The sequence below is a fragment of the Leopardus geoffroyi genome, chromosome D3 (genome assembly GCF_018350155.1).
Source record: "Leopardus geoffroyi isolate Oge1 chromosome D3, O.geoffroyi_Oge1_pat1.0, whole genome shotgun sequence".
Taxonomy (NCBI): Eukaryota; Metazoa; Chordata; class Mammalia; order Carnivora; family Felidae; genus Leopardus; species Leopardus geoffroyi.
The window spans coordinates 46,812,437-46,839,019 of NC_059339.1; the positions used below are offsets into that span (position 1 = coordinate 46,812,437).

At 40.6% G+C, this 26,583-nt stretch overlaps 1 protein-coding gene across 2 annotated transcripts; it reads left to right on the forward strand.

The window, feature by feature from the left end:
• Nucleotides 1-9,700: 9,700 nt before the first annotated feature.
• Nucleotides 9,701-26,182, forward strand: HRH4 (histamine receptor H4). Of its 2 annotated transcripts, none has more exons than XM_045458056.1 (3): nucleotides 9,701-9,927; nucleotides 18,833-18,996; nucleotides 24,485-26,182. In XM_045458056.1, exons 1-3 carry the CDS (start codon nucleotides 9,897-9,899, stop codon nucleotides 25,316-25,318), a joined length of 1,029 nt encoding a protein of 342 aa, XP_045314012.1. In that variant the 5' UTR covers nucleotides 9,701-9,896; the 3' UTR covers nucleotides 25,319-26,182. The 2 variants fall into 2 exon arrangements, with proteins under 2 accessions (XP_045314012.1, XP_045314014.1); XM_045458058.1 differs by lacking the exon at nucleotides 9,701-9,927 and adding an exon at nucleotides 11,963-12,322.
• Nucleotides 26,183-26,583: the final 401 nt, after the last annotated feature.

Genomic DNA, 26,583 nt, shown 5'->3' on the forward strand with positions numbered 1-26,583 from the left:
TTTCTATCTTACCTCTCTTAATATTCTATAAAACTCACTCTTGCCCAAAATTCCTTGCCAAGAATGCTTTACTGGTTGTCAGGCACTGTACTCCCCTAATCTGTGGATTGTTCTTCTTTGAATAAAGGACATCAAACTCATTACCAGATTGTATTATTGTCATTTGACAGACAAGAGATAAATCACAACTATGTGTTTGTAATTAAGGAGAATTAGATTTGCAGTCAGAGTTGGATTTAAATTTTGGTTCTGTTCCTTGGACATGGAAGCCATCTTGGACAACTTACTTAACTTCTTTGAGCTTTATTTTTCTCATCTGTAAAATGGGGCAAATAATCCTTCCTCATAGGACTTTTGGAGGGTTGAATGAAATAAGATCGTATGTGAAATGCCACTAAAGTTTCACACAAAGGAGGAGCTTAATAGATGTTTCTTGTAAAAGAAGTGAAATCAGATTGATCTGAAATCAGTAAGATATTGGTGCTGAAGTGTAGCTGAATATGCCACCTGAAATATGCCTCTTTGGCATAAGGATTAGTTTGAGCTAATTATTTCATGAAACTGCAGACATAGCAGAAGTTCTGAAAACTAAGAAAAAGTTACCTTTTTGTAATGGAAATCTACATTTATAAAGGAAATTTACATTAGAAAGGGGGCCTGTACCAGAAAGAGAGCTATTACCATATACAACTTTTTCACCTGTGTCTTATCTGCATGTCTACCTTGCAAAGGGCAACCTTTGCTTACCAATCATTTCCTCCTCCCACCTTCCTGTAAATTACCTCCTCTCCCTTCTCCCCCCCCAACATCTTTTTTGTCTTTAGATGAAGATGGCATTTAAGATAGTGGCTTGGATCGTCTCAGGAGTTTTATTTATTTTTCCTGGGTATCTCCCACACATATGTGAGGTGTACATGTTAATAAACTTCTGCTTGTTTTTCTTTTGTCAATCTGTTTTTTTTTTTTTAATTTTTTTTTTTAACGTTTATTTATTTTTAAGACAGAGAGAGACAGAGCATGAACGGGGGAGGGGCAGAGAGAGAGGGAGACACAGAATCGGAAGCAGGCTCCAGGCTCTGAGCCATCAGCCCAGAGCCCGACGCGGGGCTCGAACTCAAAGACCGCAAGATGGTGACCTGAGCTGAAGTCGGACGCTTAACCGACTGAGCCACCCAGGCGCCCCTTTTTTTAATTTTTTTTTTAATTTTTTTTTTTAACGTTTATTTATTTTTAAGACAGAGAGAGACAGAGCTCAATCTGTTTTTTTATTACAAGAAGCAAAGTACTTGAACAGATATTTATCCAAAGAATATATACAAATGGCACGTGAACAGATGCTCAATATCATTAATCATTAGGGAAATGCAAATCAAAACCATAATGAGAAATCTCGTCATACCCATTAAGATGGCTGCTATGAAAAAAACAAACAAACACAAAGTAACAAGTGTTGGCAAAGGTGTGGAGATATTGGAACCCTTGTGCCCTGCTGGTAGGAATGTAAAATGGTACAGCCACCAGGGATAACAATATAGTGATTCCTCAAAAAATTAAATCAGAATTACCATACAATACCCCAATTTCAATTCTGGGTATATACCTCAAGAGGCTGAAAGCAGGGTCTTGAAGAAATACTTGTACATCTATGATCATAGCAGTATTATTTACAAAAGCCAAAAGGTAAAAGCAACCCAAATGTCCATCAACAGATAAATAGATACACAAAATGTGTTATATACATTCAGTGGTATATTATTCATCCTTAGAAAGGAAGGCAATTCTGACACGTGCTACAACATGGATAAAACTTGAGGATATTATGCTAAGTGAGTGAAATAATCCAGTCACAAAAGGAAAAATACTGTATGATTCTACTTACATCAGGTACCTACAGTCATTGAATTCATAGAGACACAAAGTAGAATGGTGGTTGCCAGGGGCTGAGAAGAAGGGAAAATGGGAAATTGTTGGTAATGGGTGTAGAGTTTCAGTTTTGCATGACGAAGAGTTCTGGAGATTGGTTGGTACAACAGTATGAATATACTTAACACCACTGAATGGCACACTTAAAAATGGTTAACATAGCAAATCTTAAGTTACGTGTCTTTTGCCACAATTAAAAAAAATAGTAATAGGACCCTATATAGTATAGGGTAGACTTCACTTTGTTCTAACTGTTGTAAGGTGATGTGGAAAGCAGGAAGAAAGCTGCAGTGGGAGTAGCTGATGGAAGTTGTCCGGAGGCATGCACAGGGCTGATCGATGTAAGAAAAAAATACCAACTGAAATAAACGTTCTGGGGAATTGCATTGGTGGGAGGACCTACCCTTTATAGTTCATTGTTTTACTATAAGTTTATTGAAAACTTTTGTTTAGAGGAAATGAAAGGTTGGTGTGTGGCTGGGGTGCAGGGGACTGGAGAAAGAATCTTATGAGATGAAACAGAAAAGGTAGGCAAAATGAGTCAGGTAGAATCTTGTAGACCTTGATAGGATCTTTTTTTTTTCTTTTCTTTTCTTTTCTTTTTTTTTTAAACATGAAATTTATTGTCAAATTGGTTTCCATACAACACCCACTGCTCATCCCAACAGGTGCCCTCCTCAATACCCATCACCCACTGTCCCCTCCCTCCCACACCCCATCAACCCTCAGATTGTTCTCAGTTTTTAAGAGTCTCTTATGGTTTGGCTCCCTCCCTCTCTAACTTTTTTTTTCCTTCCCTTCCCCCATGGTCTTCTGTTAAGTTTCTCAGGATCCACACAAGAGTGAAAACATACGGTATCTGTCTTTCTTTGTATGACTTATTTCACTTAGCATAATACTCTCCAATTCCATCCATATTGCTACAAAAGGCCGTATTTCATTCTTTCTCATTGCCACGTAGTATTCCATTGTGTATATAAACCACAATTTCTTCCCTGATAAGATCTTAAAAAGAGCAACAACGAAAGTGAAACAACGAAAGGATTTTAAGCAGAAGAGTGACTCAATCAGATTTGTCTTTCAAGAAGAGAACCTTAGTTGCTCTGGTAGGAAATGGATTGAAAATCAACAAGAGTAGATAATGGAAAACATTTAAGATGCTATTGTAGTAATTAAGAGATAACGGTAGTTTGGATTAGGATAATGGCAATGGAGATGAAACTATGTAGATGAATTTGAAAAACATTTAGGAAGCAAACTTAGAATCTGCTGATGAATTGGGTAACAGGATGAGCCATTGGCATGGATCCATATTCTGATACTCTCATAAATATACCTCTTGAAATTTCTTTCTTTTTCTTTGGTATTCCTATTCCTAGGCTTTTGTGAGTTGCCTGTGATACACATGTTTGCCATCCCTCAACACAGGGATGAGAAATATATGGCATTGTTTCCAAAATGGGAATATCACAGAATTTCATTGGCATATGACAATTTCTAAGAATTATTTTTAACTTTAATTCATGTTTCATTTGACTTATTAATTTGTAAATTAGTTATATATCCTTTTTTTTTTTTTTTCTTTTTTCTTTTTTTTTTTTTTTTTTAAATTTTTTTTCAACGTTTATTTATTTTTGGGACAGAGAGAGATAGAGCATGAACAGGGGAGGGTCAGAGAGAGGGAGACACAGAATCGGAAGCAGGCTCCAGGCTCTGAGCTGCCAGCACAGAGCCCGACGCGGGACTCGAACTCACGGACCGCGAGATCGTGACCTGGCTGAAGTCGGACGCTTAACCGACTGCGCCACCTAGGCGCCCCTAAATTAGTTATATATCCTAATCAGGATGAACAAATAACTGGAGAAAGTATGGGTTTTGTTTGTTTTGATTTTTATAATTTGAATTTCCTTTGGCTGTTATTTTGAGGGACTGGAAGAACTAAATTTGGCTTTGCTAATATGATTGTATGGCACCTATCTACTGATAACAAAATCTATGTCTCGTTGAAACTACTGAGTGAAGTCATAAAGCTGTGTTTACAATATACATTTACGGTTAATCCAAGTCCGCTTTCAACAGTCTACTATTTCATGTACCCCTGGGTAGTATGAGTATTCTATAATAACAAAATAATCCTAATTCCTCCCATCTGTCCCTAATGTCATTGCTGTCATTCATTTCATTTACAAATAAGCATATATAAGACTGGATATGATATCTACATAAGCATACATAATCAAATATGTTATTGGTATTATTTTTTTAAACAAACTATTATCTGTTAGATCAATTAAGAATTAGAAATATATGAGGTGTCTGGGTGGCTCAGTCAGTTAAGTGTTCCACTCTTGATTTTGGCTCTGGACATGATCTCACAATTTGTGAGGTCGAGCCCTGCATTGGGCTCTGTGCTGTTAGCATGGAGCCTGCTTGGGATTCTCTCTCCCTCTCTCTCTCTCTGCCCCTCCTCCACTTGGTCTCTCTTTCTCTCTCGAAATAAATAAACATTTAAAAATGAATTTAAAAAATGTTTTGTTTTCTTTTTTTTTACTTTCACTTATTCCTTCTTCGATGTTCTTCCTTAGCTTAGGTAGATCCAAGTTTCTGACCTCTTTCTTTCTCTCTAAAAAACTTTTTTTTTTTAAATGTTTATTTATTTTGAGATTGAAAGAGAGAGAGAAAGCAAGCCGAGGGACAGAGAGAGAGAGAGATGGAGGGAGAGAATCCCAAGCAGGACCCATGCTGCCCACACAGAGCCTGACATGGGGCTCGAACCCACAAACCGTGAGACCATGACCCGAGCCGAAATCAAGAGTCAGACACTCAACTGACTGAGCCACCCAGACGCCCCTAAAAAACTTTTAATATTTCTGCAAGGCAGGTCTACTGGCAACAAATTCCCTCAATTTTTGTTTATCTGAGAGAGTCTATTTCTCCTTCACTTTTGAAGGATAATTTTGTAGGGTACAGGATTCTAGGTTGGTGGGTTTTTCTCTCAACACTAAAATATTTCACTCTCATCTTGCTGGCATGATGTCTGGGAAGTTGGATGTAATTCTTGTCTTTGTTCTTTTATAGGTAAGGTAGTTTTTTCCTCTGAAATTCTATCAGGATTTTTTCTTTACCTTTCATTTTCTGAAAGTTTGAAATAATATGCTTAGGTGTAGTCTTTTGAGTATTTATCCAGGTTGGTGTTCTCTAAGGTTCCTGGATCTATGGTTTAGTGTCTGACATTTGGGGAAATTCTCAGTCATTGATGTTTCAAATATTTCTTCTGTTCCTTTCTCTCTTCTTCTGGTATTCTCACTATGCATATGTTAATCGTTTGTAGTCAGCCCACAGGCCTTGGATATTCTTTTCTTTATTTCAGTTGTTGTTCTTTTTGCTTTTGGTTTTCTAGGATTCTATTGACATAACCTTTAGCTCAGAGATTATTTTTTCAGTCATGTCCAATTTACTAACTAGCCCAGTTTTCTACAGTGTTTTTTTTTTATCTCTAGCATTTATTTTTGGTTCTTTCTTAGGATTTCCACTTCTCTGCTTATATTGCTCATTTGTTCTTTTCTTTCTTTCTCTCTTTTTAAAAAATGCAGTATAATCAACATATAACATTATGTTAGTTTTAGGTGTACAACATAATGACTTGAAATTTGTATATATTGCAAAACAATCACCACAGTAAGTCTGGTTAATATATATTACCATAAGTATTTTTTTTCTTCTGATGATAACTTAAGATTTACTCTTTTAGCAAATTTCAAATATTATTAACTATAGTCACCATACTGTACATTACATCTCCATGACTTACATAACTGCAATATTGTACCTTTTGACCTCCTTTACCCATTTTGGCCACCTCCTCCCAGTCCCCACCTCAGGAACCACCTATCTGTCCTCTGTATCTATGAGCCTGGCTTTTGTCATTGTTATTTTGTTTTGTCTTTTTTTTTTTTTTTTTTAGGTTCCACAAAGAAATGAAAGCATACAGTGTTTGTCTTTCTGTGTCTTATTTATTTCACTTGACATAATACCCTCAAGGTCCATCCATAGTGTCACAAATGTCAAGATTTCATTCTGAATGATATTCCATTGTATGTATGTTTATACACCACATTTTCTTTTTTAACGTTTATTTATTTTCAGAGACAGAGCATGAGTGAGGGAAGTGCAGAGAGAGAGGGAGACAGAATTTGAAGTAGGCTCCAGGCTCTGAGCTGTCAGCAAAGAGCCTGACGTGGGGCTTGAGCTCACGGACCGTGAGATCATGACCTGAGTCAAAGTCAGACACTTAACCGACTGAGCCACCCAGGTGCCTCTATACCACATTTTCTTTTTGATTCATCCATCAGTGGACACCTAGGTTGCTTCCATATCTTGGCTATTGTAAATAATGCTTCTATGAACATGGAGGTACATACACCTTTTCAAGTTAGTGTTTGCCCATTTATTCTTGCATACTGCCTTCATTATCCATCAGAGCCCTTCTCATACTCATTGTAGTTGTTTTAAATTCCCAGTCTGATAATTCTAACATCACTGCCATTTCTGGTTCTGATGCTCACTCATGTTATTCAAATTGTGTTTTTTGCCTTTTGGTATGTCTTGTAATTTTTTTTTCTTGATAGCCAGACATGATGCACTGAGTAAAAAGAACTGCTTTATATAGGCCTTTAGTGATGTGACAATGAGGTGTCAGGAGAGGGGAAACATTCTATAGTCCTATGATTACATCTCGGTCTTTTAGTGAGCCCATGCCTCTGGACTGTGAACTGTAAAAGTATTTCTTATTCTCCTCCATTAGGTGGGACAAGATGGCTGGAGTGGGCTGGAGTTGGGTGTTTCCCTTCCCCAAGATCTGTTAGGCTCTGATCTAACCCCAGCAGGTTGGGTTCTGGTTAACTAGTTCCCCCCCCCCCCCCCCCCCCCCCAGGGCACGCCTTGTTAAGAACAGAGTGCTCTGGCATATTTCAAAATGGTTTCTTTTTCTCTCCCCCTGCTGGAAGTATAAGGGATTTTTCTGGTATTTACACTGGGAACTTGGTCAAACTCTTGGAAACAAATCTCGTAATATTGTGGGGTCCTCCCTGTGACTGGATCCCCCTGGAATTTTACACTCTGAGTTAACTTCCCTGATCCTCTAACAATTCATCAATTACAGTTCATGGTTTTGCACCCTGGCACCAGTTCGTTAGTTTTTTCTGTTTTCAGACCTTCTGCTTTGATAACTCATAACTCTGTATATTTGCCTGGCTGTCTTTCCAATCTTGGCGACAGCAGTTTGCCCTGTGTCCCTCCCTCTCTTATGGATCCAAGAAGAGTTGCTTTTTCAGCCTGTTCAGCTTTTTCATCATTAGGATGGAGTGGTGAATTCCAAGTTCCTTACATGTGGAACCAGAAGTTCTAAGACCATGTTTGTATATGTTACCTAACTTATTTAAGTATAATCATAATGACCACATTTTAAATGAAGTTCTATGCTTAAGACTGAAAACTCATGCTGTTCAGTTTTGTCATCTGCCAATTATGCTGTTGTGCTATTAAATTTTTTTTTTTTACAAGAGCTTAAACAAATGTATGTTGTTTGAATGCTAAAATGTCATTTCATATTGACCTTAAATGCTGGTGAGTTTTCTTTCTTTTTTTTTTTTTTTTTTTTTTAAATGCAGGTGAAAGCGACATATACCATGTTTCAGCCTGCATTATAAATTTTTTTTTTTCAACGTTTATTTATTTTTTTGGGACAGAGAGAGACAGAGCATGAATGGGGGAGGGGCAGAGAGAGAGGGAGACACAGAATCGGAAACAGGCTCCAGGCTCTGAGCCATCAGCCCAGAGCCCGACGCGGGGCTCGAACTCACGGACCGCGAGATCGTGACCTGGCTGAAGTCGGACGCTTAACCGACTGCGCCACCCAGGCGCCCCGAGTTTTCTTTTTAATATTGGCTTCCATAGTGATTTTATGTCTTAAACCATAAAATTCTATTTCACAAGCTTGAAATATACTTTATTTGATGTTTAAGATACAAAGATATTGTTAAACTGAATAGAAAATAAAGAAGAGTATGGTACTGGCATAGGAATAGACATAAAGATCAATGGACTAGTATTGAGAATCAAGAAATAAACACATACATTTACGGTCAATTGATATTCTACAAGGATTGCAAGGCAATTCAATGGGTTAAAAAGTAACTTTTCCAACAAATAACATCAACTTGATATTCACATGCAAAACAATGAAATTGCATCCATACCTCACACCATATATGAAAGTTAGCTCGAATGTATCAAAGACCTAAATATAAAGCTAAAACTATAAAACTCACAGAAGAAAACATAATAGTAAATCTTCATAACCTTGGATTAGATAATGGTTTCTTAGCTGTGACACCATGAGTGTAAGCAATTAAAAAAATCAGTTGGAATTCATCAAAATTAAAAACTTCTGTGCGTCAAAAGATATTATTAAAAAAGTGAAAATAACACAGAATGGGAGTAAATATTTGCAAATTATATCTGATAAGGATCTAGTAGCCAGAATATATAAAGAAGTCTTTTTTTTTTTTAATGTTTATTTATTCTTGAGAGAGAGAGAGTGAGCAGGGAAAGGACAGAGAGAGAGGGAGACACAGAATCTGAAGCAGGCTCCAAGCCTGATGTGGGGCTCGAACTCACAAACTGAGATCATGACCTAAGCCGAAGTCATACGCTTAACCCACCAAGCCACCCAGGCCCCCCTATAAAGAAGTCTTAAAATCCAACAACAGATAATGCAATTGAAAATGCAAAATAGCCTCAGGAAGAAAAGAGTCTGGTCCTTCTACTTCCTCTTCATCCCTAAATGTAAACCTGCTGGTAAGCCTCTGTATGGTGATGATCTTAGTCTCCTGTTTGTTAAAGGAGATGGGCTGTGTTGGAGACCGGCAGAATTCTGCAGGGTAAGGTTAAGTTCTTGTTGTGTCCCTCTTCACATTAGCAAGATGAATCTTTTTTTTTTTTTTTTTTTTAGTTGATTTATTTATTTTTAGAGAAAGAGAGAGTGCAGTTAGACTTGAGCACAGGGTGGGCAAAGGGAAAGGGAGAGAGAATTCCAAGCAGGATCCACACTGTCAGCACAGAGCCTGATGTGGGACTCTATCCCACAAACTGTAAGACCTGAGCTGAAATCAGAAGTTGGATGCTTAACTGACTGAGCCACCCAGGAGCCCCACAAGATGAATCTTTAACAGTCACTACATGAGGTAAGGTGATGTTTATTTCTATTCTTAGCTATATAAGCATAATTAGTGGCTTAAGTTAAAGGATCTAAATAATTCCAAAAGACCTTAGATCACTGGTCACAGTTCACTAAAAAAAGTTACTTAAATTCATTATTTAGTAGCAAATTGCTAACTGATATATGAAAATCTCTAGATGCTTAACAATCTTGATTAAAAGGGTTTAATCATGGGGCACCTTGGGTGGCTCAGTCAGTGGAGCATCCGACTTTGACTCAGGTCATGATCTCACAGCCTGTGATTTGAGCCCCACATCAGGATCTGTGCTGACAGCTCGGAGCCTGGAGTCTGCTTCAGATTCTGTCTCTGTCTCTCTGCCCCTCCCCCACTCACACTCTGTCTCTCTTCCTCTCAAAAATAAACGTTAAAAAAAATTTTTTTTAAAGGGTTTAATCATGACTTTCTGAATGTTAAAGTCCGTGATTATTAAACAGTCTCTGTGAATAGGTTCTTTTGAATGGTGAACTCACCTGTGAAGATTACTGATGATAGCTACTAGGATTTATTTATATATATATTTATTTTTAGTTACAGAACTCGATTTTTTAAAGTATCATAAATACTTTAAAAAGAATCGTTGGACATACATCAGAAGGATAGAAAAGGAAGGGGCCTGCCACACAAGTTACAGCGACTTGACACCAGTAAATTTAAATAAATGTAAACAGAGTACCTAGAATGGAATTCTGAGCTATGCACCTAGTCAACTCTCTGTTCACACAAGGTAAGAAAGGATGAAATTTTGCCCAACATAATTTGTCATTATTCTTTTTCTTAAATGTTACCTACCTGGCAGTCCACTTCCATGAAAGCAATTCCCTACAACCTCAGACCACAAGGCAAGCTCTCCAAAGTCTGTTGGATTGCTTTCTCTTCCCACATGAAATTACAAGAAAAAAAAAAAAAGTCCAGATTACCACACTTTGTCCATAAAATAAATCCTTGTTTACCTTATGAGCCAACCCACTCAGTGCCCCTTTACAATCTTATCTATACTGCTTATAGTCATCTTGTTTACTTTTGTATCTTATCTTCTACTACAAAGTCAGCAGTGTATTTATCAACCTTTCTTTCCTTCCCCCTTCACACTGAATGCTCTTTAGAGTCTCCAATTTAGAGACTGGAATTAAGAAATTACATTAAACCGGTGCTGCATTGTTTTTTAATAGAAAGGCCTTGAAAGTTGGCTAAACATAAAAACTGGCTAGTTTTGGGGCGCCTGGGGGGCTCAGTCAGTTAAGTGTCTGACTTTGGCTCAGGCCATGATCTCATAGTTTGTGAGTTCAAGCCCTGCATCTGGCTCTGTGCTGACAGCTCAGAGCCTGGAGCCTTCTTCGGATTCTGTGTCTCCCTCTCTCCTGCCCCCCCTGCTGATGCTCTGTCTCTGTCTGTCTCTCTCTCAAAAATGAATAAACATTAAAAAAAATTTTTTTTAATCCTGGCTAGTTTTGGAAGGGACTTTGTAATTGTGGAAGAATGTAAAAAGTCCTAATACCTTGGGGTGCCTGGGTGCTTGGTCGGTTAAGCGTCCGACTTTGGCTCAGGTCATGATCTCACGGTCCATGAGTTCGAGCCCCGCGTCGGGCTCTGTGCTGACAGCTCAGAGCCTGGAGCCTGTTTCAGATTCTGTGTCTCCCTCTCTCTCTGCCCTCCCCTGTTCATGCTCTGTCTCTCTCTGTCTCAAAAATAAATAAACGTTAAAAAAAAAATTAAAAAAAAAAGTCCTAATGCCTCTTGGTAGTGAATGAGTGAATGCAAAAAAGAATAAAGATTAAGGAGAGTGATGGGGAACATCATTCAGATTTTTAAAAAAGATCATTATCATTAATTTGCATGCCATGAATGAAAAACAATCAAATCAACCATATTTTAAGTCAAATCTCACTATGTAATGTGTATTTTATTTTTATCAGATACATTTTTTTTTAAATCACAAGCACCATCTTGTACACAAGACTTCCAGCTTATGTGCAGTTAAAATATATATATTGGGGTGCCTAGGTGTCTCAGTTGGTTAAGCATCCACCTTCGGCTCAGGTCATGATCTCGCACTTCGTGAGTTTGAGTCCTACATCGGGCTTGCTTCTGTCAGCGTGGAACCCTCTGTCTGGGACAGATCCTCTGTCCCCCTCTCTCTCTGCCCCTCCCCTGCTCATTCTCTCTGCCTCTTTCTCTCTGTCTCTCTAAATAAATAAAAGCATATATTACAGAGCAGCGGTGCAACGGAGTCCTATCTGATACTCCTCAACTCTCATCTTCACCTCCCCATCTCAAAGAATCTTCTGGGGGCTCCTTCTGGATGTCCACTCCTTGCTCTGTGCTTGGAAAGTCTCAAAAGACAGTAAGCTGGGGCAACGGCTGAGCTCGCTTCATAAACCCCTTTTCTCAGGGACCATTGTTCTTCATTGCCTGATGTCCAGTGCCTTGAAAACCATTGTTTCATATATTTTGCCCAGTTTTTTGGCTATGTCAGATAGGATGGTGAATTCAGCCCCTGTTTTTCCATCATGGTCAGAAGGGAATCTTTAACTAGTTCTATATTAGTTTAAAAAATGAATCTCACTGGAGCCCCATTTCTTACTTATATGATGAACCAATTATATTTCATATATATTACATAATATTGCTCTATTAAGTGAAGATGGTTAAGTCACATTCAAATGTTTACAATAAAACATTTCACTGTCTTTTGGAAAAAACTTGTTCAGTGTCAGTTAAAGGGAAACTGTTATCACAAGTTTGCTTTATCAAGAATCAGGAAGTACAGTGAGATCAGCATTAGATTTTGAGAAATATTGTTATGAGTAGGAGACTATATGTATTAGGTATCCGATTGGAAAACATACTTGTCAGAATCGTCTTGCTGGATTCGTTTGCTCTACTAACTAGCTAGATGATGAGGGCCTCTTCATCATTTGATGAGATGTCAGCTTCTACTAATAGCACAATTGCTTTACTACCAAGCACTCACATTTTTTTAGTATTTTTAATGTGCTTAGTAGCGTTTGCTATAATGCTAGGAAATGCTGTGGTTATTCTAGCTTTTGTGGTGGACCAAAAGCTTAGACATCGAAGTAATTACTTTTTCCTTAACTTGGCCATTGCTGACTTCTTTGTTGGTAAGTCACATATCTTTATTTCAGATAATCTTTTCCAATTATAATTTATTTCTATAACTTTAAAATAAACTTTTGTTATTTCAAGGGACTGTGTAGAATTAGGGATTTTAAAAACAAAAAGTTTAAGGATTAAAGTCCTGGGGAGGCTTTAGGGGAGTAGTATATATATACGTGTGTGTGTGTGTGTGTGTGTGGGTGTGTGTGGGTTTGTAGGAGAATTTTCATTTGAAAATCGTTTATTTTCTTTTTATAGAATAAAAATGAGTCCAGAATAGTTCTAAAATTGTTTTAGTCTAAGAGTTACTTGTTTCTAGAGGTACCTTCCTTCAATGTTTAGGTTTATAAGTATGTGTAGAAAAGTCAGCTGATGATATTTTTTTATAGGAACTTCTAGTATAACTTAACTTGTAGTTGTCTATAGCTACATAAACGCTTTTGCGTATCTTACAGTGAACCAAAACTCATAAAATATTTACTTTATTGCCTGGAACATAGGGTTGCTCAACAAATGTTAGTCCTCTTCTCTTGATTTCTCTGCAGATACGTGTCAATTCCACCCAAGGTCATGAATGTCAGTAGATTACCCATCCATGTGTAAGGACTGTTAGGTACTCAAGTATGATTAGCTAATGAGGAGATCTATAGAAGACTAAGTCTCATTAGTAAGGTTTCATTGTAGGAGAGTGGATAAGAGATGTTCACCAGTGACTGTAACAGTATAGAGCATTGTGAGAACCACAGAGACCTACCAAGTGCTATGGGTGCTCAGAGGAGAGAGAGAGCACATTTGGTTTGTGCGTGGTAGCATCTGAAGTGAACTTCAAAGGACGGGTAGAATTTCCATAGGCAGAGATGGAGAGGGGAGGAGTATTCCAAGAATCAGCAAAGACATGCTGGTAGAAAATCATTGTGTATGTCTTCCCAAGTGTGGGCTGCAGGCTGGCTGGTGTAAAAATGGCTACATGGGATCGGTAGGGGATGAAGTTGGAGTAGTTGGGATCTATATAATGAAGGCTCTTGAATGCTAGTGTGTCTGGATTGGAGGCTATTCAACAGGCAGTGTGGAGATCTAGATTTTTAAAACAATCGAGTGACTGGATAGAGTGAGGCTTTACCTCAGAGACATTAGCAGAGATGTAGCAGGTGGGAGAAGCTGGAATGGGGAAGTTTGGTTTCAAAAACAACCCCACAGCTTGCTGAGAGCAACTGGGCACAGGCCAGAATCTCTGTTAATCTGCCACTCTCCTCCTTCACATTTCCCATGCCCCTTGCCAGCTTCATCCAGACGTCGAGTTATTTAACAGCATCTGCCATGACGATGGAAGAATTAGAACAGGTTCTGAGAACTTTCTGTAACAAGGTTGGCATTTTGTGTCAAGGCTGTTCTTTTCCTTTGCCATGCTCAGAAGTGGGCTTTTTGGCTCAGCCTGTAGGCTCGTGACAGTTGTGGTGAGCCAGGGCAGAACTCATGTAATTGTAAGGCAGCAATTCTTAGGACTTGTGGTCAGGAGACCTTGAGCTCCAGAACCAGGTGGCAATGGCTTGGAGTATCACATGTGCTAGATATTATGGGCTTTTGGTTGAATGCCCTTTTCTTACAGATTTTGAAAATGGCCTCCAGTCGAAAATCTAAATTCGTAGCACCTGAACAACTTCCCAGGCTGACTGTTGTGTTGGAAAGCAAAGATTTATTGAGGAAAAACTCCAGTACCAGCTACATTGATAGAAATATATCTCATCTGCACACTATTCCAGAAACAAAGTACCATCAATGTATATAAATATAGGGAGACGTCTATAAAATTGGTATCACATTTGTGGGTACCGTCTTCACATCTGCACTTGTGGGCATTTATGGCCTACATGACCATGTGACAGATGGCCCAGGCAGGATCTGCAAGGACAAAGCTGGTTGGGGCTGACAGAGTCTGAACCTCATTTTCAGGAGGGCACAGTTAATCTTTAGTCCCTTCATGCCTCAGTTCAGGACTCTTCTCTTTTCTCGTGAGTTAGCTCAGGCTGCCACAACACAATACCCCAGTCGGGGTGACTTAACAGCAATTGACGTTCTTAAGGTTCTGGAGGCTGGGAAGTACCAGACCAAGGTGCTGGCTGATTCGGTTCTTGGTGAACGCTCTTGTCCTGATTTGTAGATGGTTGCCTTCTCCATGTGCTCTCACGTGTTGTTTCCCCTGTGTGTGCATGGAGAGAGAGAGAGCAAGCAAGCTCTCCAGTGTTTTTTCTTCTTCTTCTTTTAATGATTATTTATTTTTGAGAGAGAGAGAGAGAGAGAGAGAGCACACAACAGAGTGGGGGAGGGGCAGAGAGAGAGGGAAACAGAGGATCTGAAGCAGGCTCCACACTGACAGAAATGAGCCTGATGCGGGGCTCGAACTCACAAACTGTGAGATCATGACCTGAACCAAAGTTGGACACCCAATTGACCGAGTCTCTGGTGTTTCTTCTTCTTCTTCTTCTTTTTTTTTTTTTTTCAACGTTTATTTATTTTTGGGACAGAGAGAGACAGAGCATGAATGGGGGAGGGGCAGAGAGAGAGGGAGACACAGAATCGGAAACAGGCTCCAGGCTCCAGGCTCTGAGCCATCAGCCCAGAGCCTGACGCGGGGCTCGAACTCACGGACCGCGAGATCGTGACCTGGCTGAAGTCGGACGCTTAACCGACTGCCCCACCCAGGCGCCCCAACTGGTGTTTCTTCTTATAAGGACACTAATCCTGTCGGATTAGGGCTCCATCCTTATGACCTCATTTAACTTTACCTCCTTATAGACCCTGTCTCCAAATGCAGTGACCCTGGGGGATAGAGCTTCAACATATGAATTTGGGGGCAACCCAAACATTCAGTTCATAACACCCTCTAGGCACTCACTGTTATCCACACATTTCTCTAGTGGCCCAAAGAATTCACAGGGACTTTTAGCTCTCTCCCCAACCCACCCCCCATTTTGACTGTCATTTTCTCATGGAAGATGTAGCATCTTAGCTGGCTTTGGAAAGAAAGGACAATACCAGACTGGTGGCAATGTTCACACAAACTGGGCTTCCCCATTCTCATCTATTCATCCAATACTGGTTTATTTTGAAGCAGGCACTCTTTGAAGTGCTGGGCATATGGCAGTGAAAATAGGGACAAAATTCCCTGTCCTCATGGTGCTTCTGCTTTTACTGGGGGAGGGACAGTGGGGGGGGGGATACATAGTAAGTATAAATAAGTCAATAAAAGTACGTAGTATTTTAGAAGGTGGTCATTGCTAGTGAGAACAGCAGCAGGGAAGAGGGAGAGAAAGGGTGCTAGAGATGGAGGTTGCCATTGAAATGTCAAGGGCAAGGCTCACTGGTCAGGACACTTCTGAGCAAATAGAAGGAGCTTCTGAGGGAAGAGCAGTTCGTGCTGAGGAAAGTGCAAGGGTCTGAGGGGTGTGTGTGCGGTGTTTCTGAGGCCCAAGAACTGGATGGAGGGCGTAGCAGGAAGTGAGACAGGAAGGATGGGGCAGGCTGGGGTGAGCAAGTGGCCTGGGCTTTCCTCCCATCCTTCTTCTTTTTCCCTTCTCTCCTCCCCCTGTTCCTTCACCTCCTTGTTTTTATTTCTTCACCATCTTCTCTTAATACAGTTTTCTTTCCCTCAGCCCCCACGCCCTTAATGTGTCATGCCAAAGGCTTCTTGCTCCTTTCAAGAAACTGGCTCTTAGTTTTCCTTATCAAGTCCAGTTGACCCAGAAGTATGCTTCCAGAGTGGAAGTTACAGAAACACTTCAGAGTGGGTGTATCCTAGAAATATTTCCAATTCCACAGTGGTGGAATGAGCCACAAACATCTCCCCCACTCAACAAGATAGAGGATCTGAGCATGACGTTTGTGCTAAAACATCATGTAGAACACAAGGGAACAGCGGGGTTTCACGAAAGCCAAAGGAATAGGCTACGGCCTCTTTTAAAATGCTATGTCAAGCAGCAACTAAAGTCTTGGACACACCCAAACACACCCTTCCTCTTTCATCTATTTCAGAAAATGTGTGGACAAGATTATTGAACTCACAGCCTTCCTTTAATGTGTAATGTTTATTTATTTTTGACAGGGAGGGAGAGAGAAAGAGAGAGAGAGAGAGCAGGGGAGGGGCAGAGAGGACCCCAAGCAGGTTCTGCACTGACAGCAGAACCCACGAACTGTGAGATCATGACCTGAGCAGAACTTGGCGCTTAACAGACTGAGCCACCCAGGAGTCCCCCTTCCTTTAATGTTTAAATAGACAGTGGTGTCTGTCAGGCAAAGAATTACTGGCGTTGTACTCTTTGCTGTCATTTCTGTGGAGGAAATGTGTGTGTGAGTGTGTGTGTGTGTGTGTGTGTGTGTGTGTGTGTGTGTGTAAAATATTCATGTTGGGAATATTAGAAGCCACAACTCTGGACCAAAATATAGGTTTCTGTTTTGAAGATACTTTGACTTATCTCAGGTGATTTATCTCAGATACTTTGATTTATCTTATTTATTTACCTATTTTATACCACAGGCATGTGTATGCATACGTGTGCGTGCACACACCCATCTTTGAGATGGGAGACACCATAGGGAAGCTTAGTTATCATTAAAAATATAATTGAAACATGAAATAAGCAGGCAATTTGAACTACATATAAGAACTGACTGGGGTGCCTGGGTTTCAAAGCCAGTCTTCCATTACTAGGTGAGTTCAGTGGGTTAAGCATCCGACTTTGGCTCGTGGTTTGTGAGTTCGAGCCCTGCATCGGACTCTGTGCTGACAGCTCAGAGCCTGGAGCCTGCTTCAGATTCTGTGTCTCCTCTTTCTGCCCCTCTCCCGCTCACACTCTGCCTCTCTCTCTCTCTAAAGTGAATAAACATTAAAAAAAAACAACCACACAACTCTTCCATCTCCATGATGCCTCGTGTCTCATCCTTGTATGTGAACTTAGGTATAGAATGCTAAGTTCTGCATCCCCTTTCACTGGTGCTGAAACTACAGCATCATATCCTCGCGTCATCTTGTTTTGGGAGAATGTAGGGTTGCCTTCCTCCTTCCCTTTCCTTCTCCTTTCTTTTTACCTTCACTATTGTTCTTCCTGATAGGCTTACTTGGTTCTCATATGAAAATGGGAAATCCTGCCAAGTGCCTGATGAAATATGAAGATACTCACTGAGCTTCCACTTAATAGATTATATTCTCAGTGAGTAGTGTCACCTGTCTGAAATGTCAATCCAGCGGAAAACTCCCAGCAAAGCTTAAGGAAAGGGAACCCAGTGTAGTAATTTTTCTTAATTAGGCTATTTCTGTGCTAAGCTGAACCACTCACATATTTGTTCATTCAGTGAAGTGTAGTGGTTAAAGTCAAGAGTCTTTTTTTTTCCCTTAATGTTTATTTATTTTTGAGAGAGAGAGAGAGGGAGAGAGCGTGCATACGAGTGGGGGAGGAGCAGAGAGAAGGAGACAGAGCACGTGAAGTGGGCTCCATGCTGACAGCAGTGAGCCCAATGTGGGGCTCGAACTCATGAATTGTGAGAGTAAAACTTGAGCTGAAGTCAGATGCTTAACTGGCTGAGCCAGCCGGGTGTCCCGGTAGGGAGTCTTGAAATCACACTGCCTGGTTTCAAAGCCAATCTTCCATTACTAGCTGAGTAGACCTTGGCAATCATGCCTCCCTCTTGAGCTATAGGTTCTTTATCGTCTAACTCAGCATAGTTTCTGCCTTACACAGCTTCTATGAAAGTTTAATGAGGTGATATATACAGCAGACATAGCACAGTGTCTGGCATATGGTAACTGCACAATATATATTGACTGTTATTAATTTACCCAAGTTAAATGTGTGAGCCACTGGGCAACTCTAAGTGCTGTGAAAAATACAAAGATCAACTTACAACAGGGTCCCAGGCCTCAGGAGAAGCTAGTTAAAAGATGACAGAGATACCAAGTAGCAAGTATTTCTACCTGAGAGAGGGAGTGAAGAACAAAGTGCCAACATAGTCAGGGGACAGAGGGGTCCCTTCTGCCAAGGAAGTTCCAAAGGAGATGACAAGGAGAAAGTCATTTTTTTGAACTGCATGGAGAATGAGGAGGTAGACTTCTCAGTAGAAGAGAGGAGGATATTCTAGGAGGAAAGAATGCTGTTGGCAAAGGCAAAGGGGAAATGAAACTACAGGCTGTCTGTGGGGGAAGGCTGGCCCATCCTGTGTGTGTTGCATCACGAACGTGAAGATGGTTTGTGCTGTATGTGGCTGGAAATGCCGTCCAGACCTGTGCTTCATTTGGAAAGCAATAAGGAAACACAGGATATTTATGACAGCCATTGTAAAAATGGTATTTAAAGAACACATAGGAAATCAGTCCTGAGTTTGCTGATGAAACACTATGAATTTCTAAATTATCATCAAGCCATTTTTGGTCATGTCATATATGTCATTGTGTTGTGTACCTATGCCTCTGGGTAGTCATTGATATGTGCTTTTTTTTTTTTTAACCTTCTTTTTTCCTTGTACAGGTATGATCTCCATTCCTTTGTACATCCCTCACACGCTGTATGGTTGGAGCTCTGAAAGTAAACTCTGTGTGTTTTGGCTCATTGTTGACTATCTTTTGTGTACAACATCTGTGTATAACATTGTACTCATCAGCTACGATCGATACCAGTCAGTCTCAAATGCTGTAAGTCGAAACATTAATTTGCCTTCTTTAAACATTATGTGCTTATAAATTTTGGGTCCACAAGCAAAAATTTTTTAAGTGTAATTTTTTCGTTTAGTTGGCAAACCGTAGAGGAGCCTGATTATCCTTCAGTTAACTGGCACTGAGTTTTCATTGGTCCTTAGTGAACAATTTCTGTGTGTGATTTGGCTAAGTCACTCCCCTATGTGCCACTGAAATGGGAAGACATCAAAGAAAATCTAAGGCGAGTTGTCAGAAGCGGTATGTACCGAGCCCATAGGAGATTGGATAGATGTGGGGGTCGCAGCACGTTTATCAGTTTCTTTTTTTCCTTTTTTTTAAATGTTTATTTATTTTTGAGAGAGAGAGAGAGAGAGAGAGAGAGAGAGAGCGAGCACACGCATGCGCACGCACGCGAGTGGGGGAAGAGCAAAAAGAGAAGGTGACAGAGAATCTGAAGCAGGCTCCACATTGTCAGCCCAAAGCCCTATGTGGGGCTTGAACCCATGAACTGTGAGATCATGACCTGGATCAAAGTCTAACATTCAACCAACTGAGCCACCCAGGCATCCCTATCAGTTTCATTCCTTACACAAACTAAGACCTGAATATTTTCCTCAGGTGGGATCTAGTGGGAAAGTAGAAAGACACCCACACTTTTGAATGTCATGAGAAAATCAATTTTGAATGGCCAAAGGAAAAAAGACAGTGTACAGGGAGGCTATAGCTTAGACGGTGAGCCCAACCTGAAAGATCAACTCCTAGTGCCAGGGTAGGACCCATGCCAAGAAAGTCTGAATTGACCCAGGATTTGGAATAGCCTCATTTAAAAGTTAGTGGCAGTTCATAAGCCAGCTAAATTGATCAGCAATAGAACAAGGGAGCAAACAAGGGCAGATGCAAGTAAAGACAGAGGGTGAAAGGGGTAGAGAAATAAGGGGCAGTAAGCTGATGTCTAGGAAACCTCGATGGGAAACTTCCTTCATTCTTGAGTCCCAGGACCCAAATCTTTGGGGGATGCTACTCTGCAAGGGATTTTGCTGAGTGCTGGGAAATGAATTAGCAGAGTCTCTACTTTTTTTTTTTTAAGTTTATTTATTTTGAGAGAGAAAGAGACACCATAAGTTGGGGATGGGCAGAGAGAGAGGGAGAGGAAGAGAATCCCAAGCAGGCTCCATGCTGCCAGTGCAGAGCCAGATGCAGGGCTCGAACCCATGAAGCCATGCCTGAGCCAAAACCAAGAGTCAGACGCTTAACCGCCAACCAGGCGCCCGCAGAGTCTCCACTTTTGAGGAGCATAATAGTCTAATGTGGGGACAGATCCAGGAACAAATGGGTTCAGTACAGTGGACTAAGCATGGTGTTGGAGGTGTTGAGGGGACAGTGATAGTTCTGACTTGGGAGGTCTGCGCAGCTTGCAGTAGACAGGGTTGGGAAGGTATATTGCATAAGGCAAGGGTAAGCTGTGGGAACAAAGATGAGGCTCAAACAAGATAGAAATTGATTTTTCTATTGCAGAACAGCCCAGGAAAGGTGGGAGCCTCTGTTCCAGAAACTCATCCAGGGACCTAGGCTAACAGGGTGGCTGTGCACCCTCTAGGGGAGGGGTTAGCAAACTTTAGCTAGAAAGGGACCTATGGTCTCTGTTGCAACTGCTCAAGTCTGCCATTATGGTACAAAAACAGCCATACATACTATGTTAAAAAAAAAAAAGAATGATTCATTCATTGTGTTCCAGTAAAAGTTTATTTATCCAAGCAGGTGGTGGGCCACATTTGTTTCATGGACAGTGGTTTGCTGACCCCTGCCCTAGGTCATTATTCTCCTCTGCATGGTCAAATTCAGGTGGTTGTCACTCCAGGTTCTAGAAAGGATGGGAAAAGAGCAGAAATCCAGGGCAAGGGATTTTGTCTTAACCACGTGGTTCAGAATCATACAATCATTTCCGCTCACATTTTACTGGTGAGATTTACTAACACCCATCTGCTAGTAACATCTTGCAGTAACATTGCACTGCAAGAAAAGCTGGGAAACGTGGTCTCTAGCTAAGCTACCATATTGCCAGGAAGAAGGGGAGAATTAATGTGTTGGGACATCCAGACACTTGGCCTTGGGTACTTCATTGACCCAGGGTCCACTGCAGTTTGTACTGGACAAACTATGGAGAGAGTGCAGATCAGCTTGGGAGAACAATTTAGATGCCTATAAGCTCATGTTTTTCAAATTGCAGGTTATGACCCGTTATTGAGTCATGAAGTCAGTTCAGTGGGTCGTGACCACTTTTCAAAAAAATGTTTAAATATTTTTGAGAGAGAGAGAGAACATGAGCAGGGGAGGGGCATAGAGAGAGGGAGACAGAGAATTCCAAGCAGGCTCTGCACTGTCAGTGCAGAGCCCAGCATGGGCCTTGAACCCACGAACCATGAGATCATGACCTGAGCCAAAATCAAGAGTCAGATGTTTAATCGACTGAGCCACCCAGGCACCCCCACTTTTTTTTAAATGAAAAAGTGCATAGAAGAACATACTAAAACAATTTTTAAAAATTAGAGTATAAAATATCAGAGTACTTTGTACATAATAAATGTGTTATTTTATGAATACCTCTGTCTATGGACTTAGTTATGATGTAAAATGTATTTATTTTTTTTTACTAAAAATTTTTAAACATTTATTTATTTTTGAGAGAGAGGCAGAAGCAGAGAATCCAAAGCAGGCTCCAGGCTCTGGGCTGTCAGCACAGAGCCCAATGCAGGGCTCAAACTCACAAACCACAAGATCATGACCTGAGCTGAAGTCGGAGGCTTAACCAACTGAGCCACCTAAGCTCCCCTAAAATGTATTTCTTATTTTAAGTCAGTCAACATGTTCAAAAAAGAGTGTTCTAATTCACAATCTTTCCCATTTGTACTTAAACATTTCCTTGTTTTCTGTGTTAATATTTCTTTTGTAGCCTTTCCTGGGTGTTCCCACTTAACATTCATTAGGATATCCTTCCACTGGATGTCTAAGCTCTTAGGTCTACCCCAGGTGCAGTTAGGAGAAGTGTGTAGAAGTTGCAGAGACAGGGGTGCCTGGGTGACTTAGTCGGGTAAGTGTCCAACTTCAGCTTGGGTCATGATGTCGTGGTTCATGAGTTCGATCCCCACATTGGGTTCTGCGCTGACAGTATGGAGCCTGCTTGGGATTCTCTCTCCCCCTCTCTTTCTGTCCCTTCCCCATTTGTGCCCTCTCTCTCTCTCTCAAAATAAATAAATAAACTTAAAAAAAAAAAAAGAAAAAAAGAAGTCACAGAGACAGAAGGAGTGATGTCCACAGAGAGAAAATGAGTAGGTTTGTTTTCTAGTCTTGCCCTGAGGAATTCCTCTGGCCACATAAGCTGTCCCTGTGGTGAGGGCTGGGCCAGCTGGATCCCAGGTCCTTAGCACCTAGCACAGAGTCAACTGTGTAACACCAGTGCATGGATGTTCGCGAGGGGCGCTCAGGCAGCTCTTGGACCTCTGTTGGCTAATACTTCAAATACAGCTGTGTAAGCCAGGAAGCCCTCAAAGACCACTGAAACTTGTGGGAAGTAGTTGTGGGGAAGCTGAGCGCTTGCTGTAGTACGAAGTAGTGTGATAGGGCAGGGTCATGAGCTGAGCCTGAAAGATGGAAATCTGATAATAACTTGGACAAGGAAGGCTCAATGCAGATGGCAGTGCATGATTACAGTGCTCAGACACATTTTCTGGAGAGCCGATTTCTGTATGGCTGAAGTAAGGGTGGGTGAGGGAAAGTAGAACAGTGTCATTGGAAGGAGTGGGAATTAACATGTATGCAGAGTTAAGATGGTAAGTGGAGAGTATACTGAAGATGAAGGAAGCTTGACAGGAAAATCAAGACCATGAAAATATTGTTGCTGGTTTCCTAGGACTGCTGTAATAAAGTAGAACACATTGGGTGGCCTAAAACAACAGAACTGTTCTCTGGAATAAATTTGATATTTGGAGACTTGAAGTCCAAAATCCAAGTGTAGGCAGGGCAATGCTCTCTGAGGCTTCTAGGGCAGCCGGTTCCATGCCTTTCTCTTAGCTTCTAGTATTACTGACCATCCTTGGCTTTCCTGGCCTTCCTCAACTTGTAGATGCATCACTCCAGGCTCTGCCTCCATTGTCCCGTGGTATTCTCCCTGTGTGTCTGTGTGCCTCTTACAGGGAGGTTCACCCTAATCGAGTATGACCTTATCTTAAATTGATTATATCTGCAAAGACCCTCATTGCAAATGAGGTCATGCACGCGGACACTGGGTGTTAGGACTTCAGCGTATCTCTTTTGAGGACACAGCTCAACCTGCAACAGGCACTCAGAAGGGCTCTGCAATCCCGTCTCATTGTTACCACCAGTGTGTTCTGCAGGCTGCTCTGCCTCATAAAAGAAATCTGATTGATGGAACGTTTGGATATCTTATTGGGGTGGGGAAGGCATAAGAGGCAATATTCTGAATAATGAACGGATCCTGTCGTGGGTGAGGACTGGGCCATTGATTGATGTCAGGAAGGCCATGCCAACTGGCTTGGGTCTGAATTCAAGCAATGCTTGAGCTACCTGTCAAAAATGCTACCCAGAGATGAAGAGATGGGCATCATCTTCTCAATTCCCTTGGATGTCCATTATCCCATTTGACCTTATGCATAATAGAATAGAGATCACTTCCTAGCATATTGCATCACATCATTACAAAGGCTGAACAGAGCAATTAAAAAACTAAATGCAGTTTTATGACCATCTGGGTATTGTTACCATCTTCATAATCATTAGATTTAGTGCAAGAGATATATTAATTAGTGGCATGAGAAGCAGAAGGCAAAGAAGCGTATTTTATATGGGAACTTGTGGTCAGCACCATATGCATTTTACCTTAGCCTAAGAAATACTAGTAATGTAGAAAAAAAAAAACCCACTTCCCTGCAGTTTATAAAAATAACCCCCCCTTTTTTTTTTTTTTGAAGCCAGCTTCTTCTTACCTCCAGCCAATTGGTGAGCCCTTCCCAGCCTGCACAATCCATCAAAGAAAGACAGTGCTGGGCATTGTTTCACCTTTTTAATAAAAATGAGTAAACACTGTAGCACGAGACTTAGAAACTCAGAGAAAATAGTACATGAACCATAGTAGAAAGGGAGGCATGTTCCAGTTTCATGGGGAAATAATTTCCTTTCCTTTGAGTGAGGAAATCAGAGAAATATGGAATATATGAGCTAGAAGGAACCTTACTGATCTAAAAGAAGCTTAGGGAGGTTGTCTGTTCCAGGTCCCCTCAAAAAACTCTTGGTTCCTGTGTTTATCTCTCATAGAGGGTGGTTGACCTTTTAGATTACTTACCCAGTTACTCAGGGCCAGGTAACTTCCCTACCTCTTGCATATCCCTGAAACTCCTGAGGGTCTATGATATGCCTTATGCAACCAACATATGTTCATTATAATGGAAATAACTTATTTGCTCTCTTTTAGATATCTTATAGAACTCAACACATTGGGATCTTGAAGATCGTAGCTCTGATGGTGGCTGTCTGGGTTCTGGCCTTCTTAGTGCACGGGCCAATAATTCTAGTTTCAGAGTCTTGGAATAATTCCAGTGTCAGAGTCTCGGAGAAAAAGGACTGTGAACCTTGGTTCATTTCCAAATGGTACGTCCTCGCCATCACTTCATTCTTGGAATTTGTGGTTCCAGTCTTGTCAGTGGCCTATTTCAACATATACATTTACTGGAGGCTGTGGAAGCGTGGTAATCTCAGTCGGTGGCAAAGCCAGCCTGGACTCACTTCTCCTACCCCTCCCAATAACTGTGGACCCTCACTCAGGGGTGGACTGTTTTCAAGAACATCTCTTCCTGAACTGAAGGAAACAGCAACATCTGTTCCTTCGAAGAGACACGGTAGAAAGAGCAGTCTCTTGTTTTCTCTAAGAGCCCAGACGAATAGCAATATAATTGCTTCCAAAATGGCTTCCCTCTCCCATTGTGATTCCCTATGTCTTCACCAAAGGGAACACATTGAACTGCTCAGAGCCAGGAAATTAGCCAAGTCACTGGCCATTCTCTTAGGTGTTTTTGCCTTTTGCTGGGCTCCATATTCTCTGTTCACGATTATTCGTTCATTTCTTTCACCAGAACAGCGTCCTCAAACAATTTGGTATGAAATCACCTTTTGGCTTCAATGGTTCAATTCCCTTGTCAATCCTTTTCTGTATCCATTATGTCACAAGCATTTCCAGAAGGCTTTCTTGAGAATATTTCATATGAAAAAGCAACCCACACTAACACAAAATCGGTCAATGTCCTCTTAAAGATGATTTTATCATTTACAAAAATTTTAGTCTTAAGCTCACCTACATGAATTTGATCTGACATTTATTTTTCCCTTTCCACTAGGCAGGGCAAAATGAGAAAAGTCCATAATATTGTAACACTTGCAAACTTAAAAGAAAAATCAGAAACTGGAAGTCAAGGGAAAATAACCAGAAATAGACAACAATCTTTTTTGTAAACTCACAGCCACAAATACACTGTACTTTTCTTACTCGTTGCCTCTTCCTTATCTTTTAGATCTTGATATAACATTGATTGCGAAAGTCAAGAGTTCTTGTTTTCTATGTTCAGTGTTTGCTATAGTGTTAAGTGAATTTCCCTTTTATTTTATAGTGATGAGAAATTGTCAAGTTGTAAAGTCATTTTTTCCTAAAGTATACAATAGAAGAGGGAGATATATTGTTCTCTTCGCTGGAAGTGGGAAGGCATGTTGGGGTTTGAGTTGTCAGGAGCAGGGAGCCAGGGTGTGCCCAGATGGAAAGGTAGAAGGCACGTGTACGTCCAGGCTCTATGCTACTGATTCCAGAAAAGAAGAAAGTGTGGGGAGGGAAGAGCAGGTAACTGCGGTTCTCAGAGTTCCTCAGAGGGCCTGGCAATCATAGGATAAGAGAGTAAGTGAGAGACAAGATCACCAACTGGTTGAAAGATGGCTTTCCTTTTGTCCTTCCTGCCCTCTTCTTCCAACTTCCACATCAGCTAAAACATCTGTGAGAAAATATGTAAGAGAAAGGCTACGAGATGGCAAAAGGACTCTATGATTAAACTTGATGTAGCTGTTTAACATTCTCAGAACTAACAGATGTCAATAATTATTAATAAAATATACTTCTGTATTTATTTGACGTCTTTAACGTGTGTGTAGTGCTAAGAGTGATTTCTTTATGTGCCATTAGTGTAAGTTATACCTTGCTGATGAGTCACATTTTCTTAGTCTGGTGATGTTTTATTTATTTATTTTTTGTTATTATTAATTCTTCTTCCTCCTCCTCCTCCACCTTTTCATCTTCCTTCTTTGTAATAAAATTTTATTTTGATTTCATTGTTAATTTCATCTCTCCTATAAGGTTTTATTAGTGTTTCTTTGGTAACTTCTCAGAGTTCCTTAGTCATTTCCGTATTTTTTAGATCTTTTAAACCTTGGTTAATTTCAAACACTAAAATATGAAAATCCTTTAAGTACATAAATGCTTAGATATGCCTATGATTTTTATATGCAATTGTGCCTTGCATTAAGTTCAAAAAT

What these genes read in the sequence shown, in the direction of transcription:
- HRH4 (XM_045458058.1), top strand. Translation starts at nt 12,097, where the DNA reads ATGATGAGGGCCTCTTCATCATTTGATGAGATGTCAGCTTCTACTAAT. An exon ending in CATTGCTGACTTCTTTGTTG is followed by an intron (nt 12,323 to 18,832) that starts GTAAGTCACATA and finishes TTCCTTGTACAG; the next exon opens with GTATGATCTCCATTCCTTTG. An exon ending in ACCAGTCAGTCTCAAATGCT is followed by an intron (nt 18,997 to 24,484) that starts GTAAGTCGAAAC and finishes GCTCTCTTTTAG; the next exon opens with ATATCTTATAGAACTCAACA.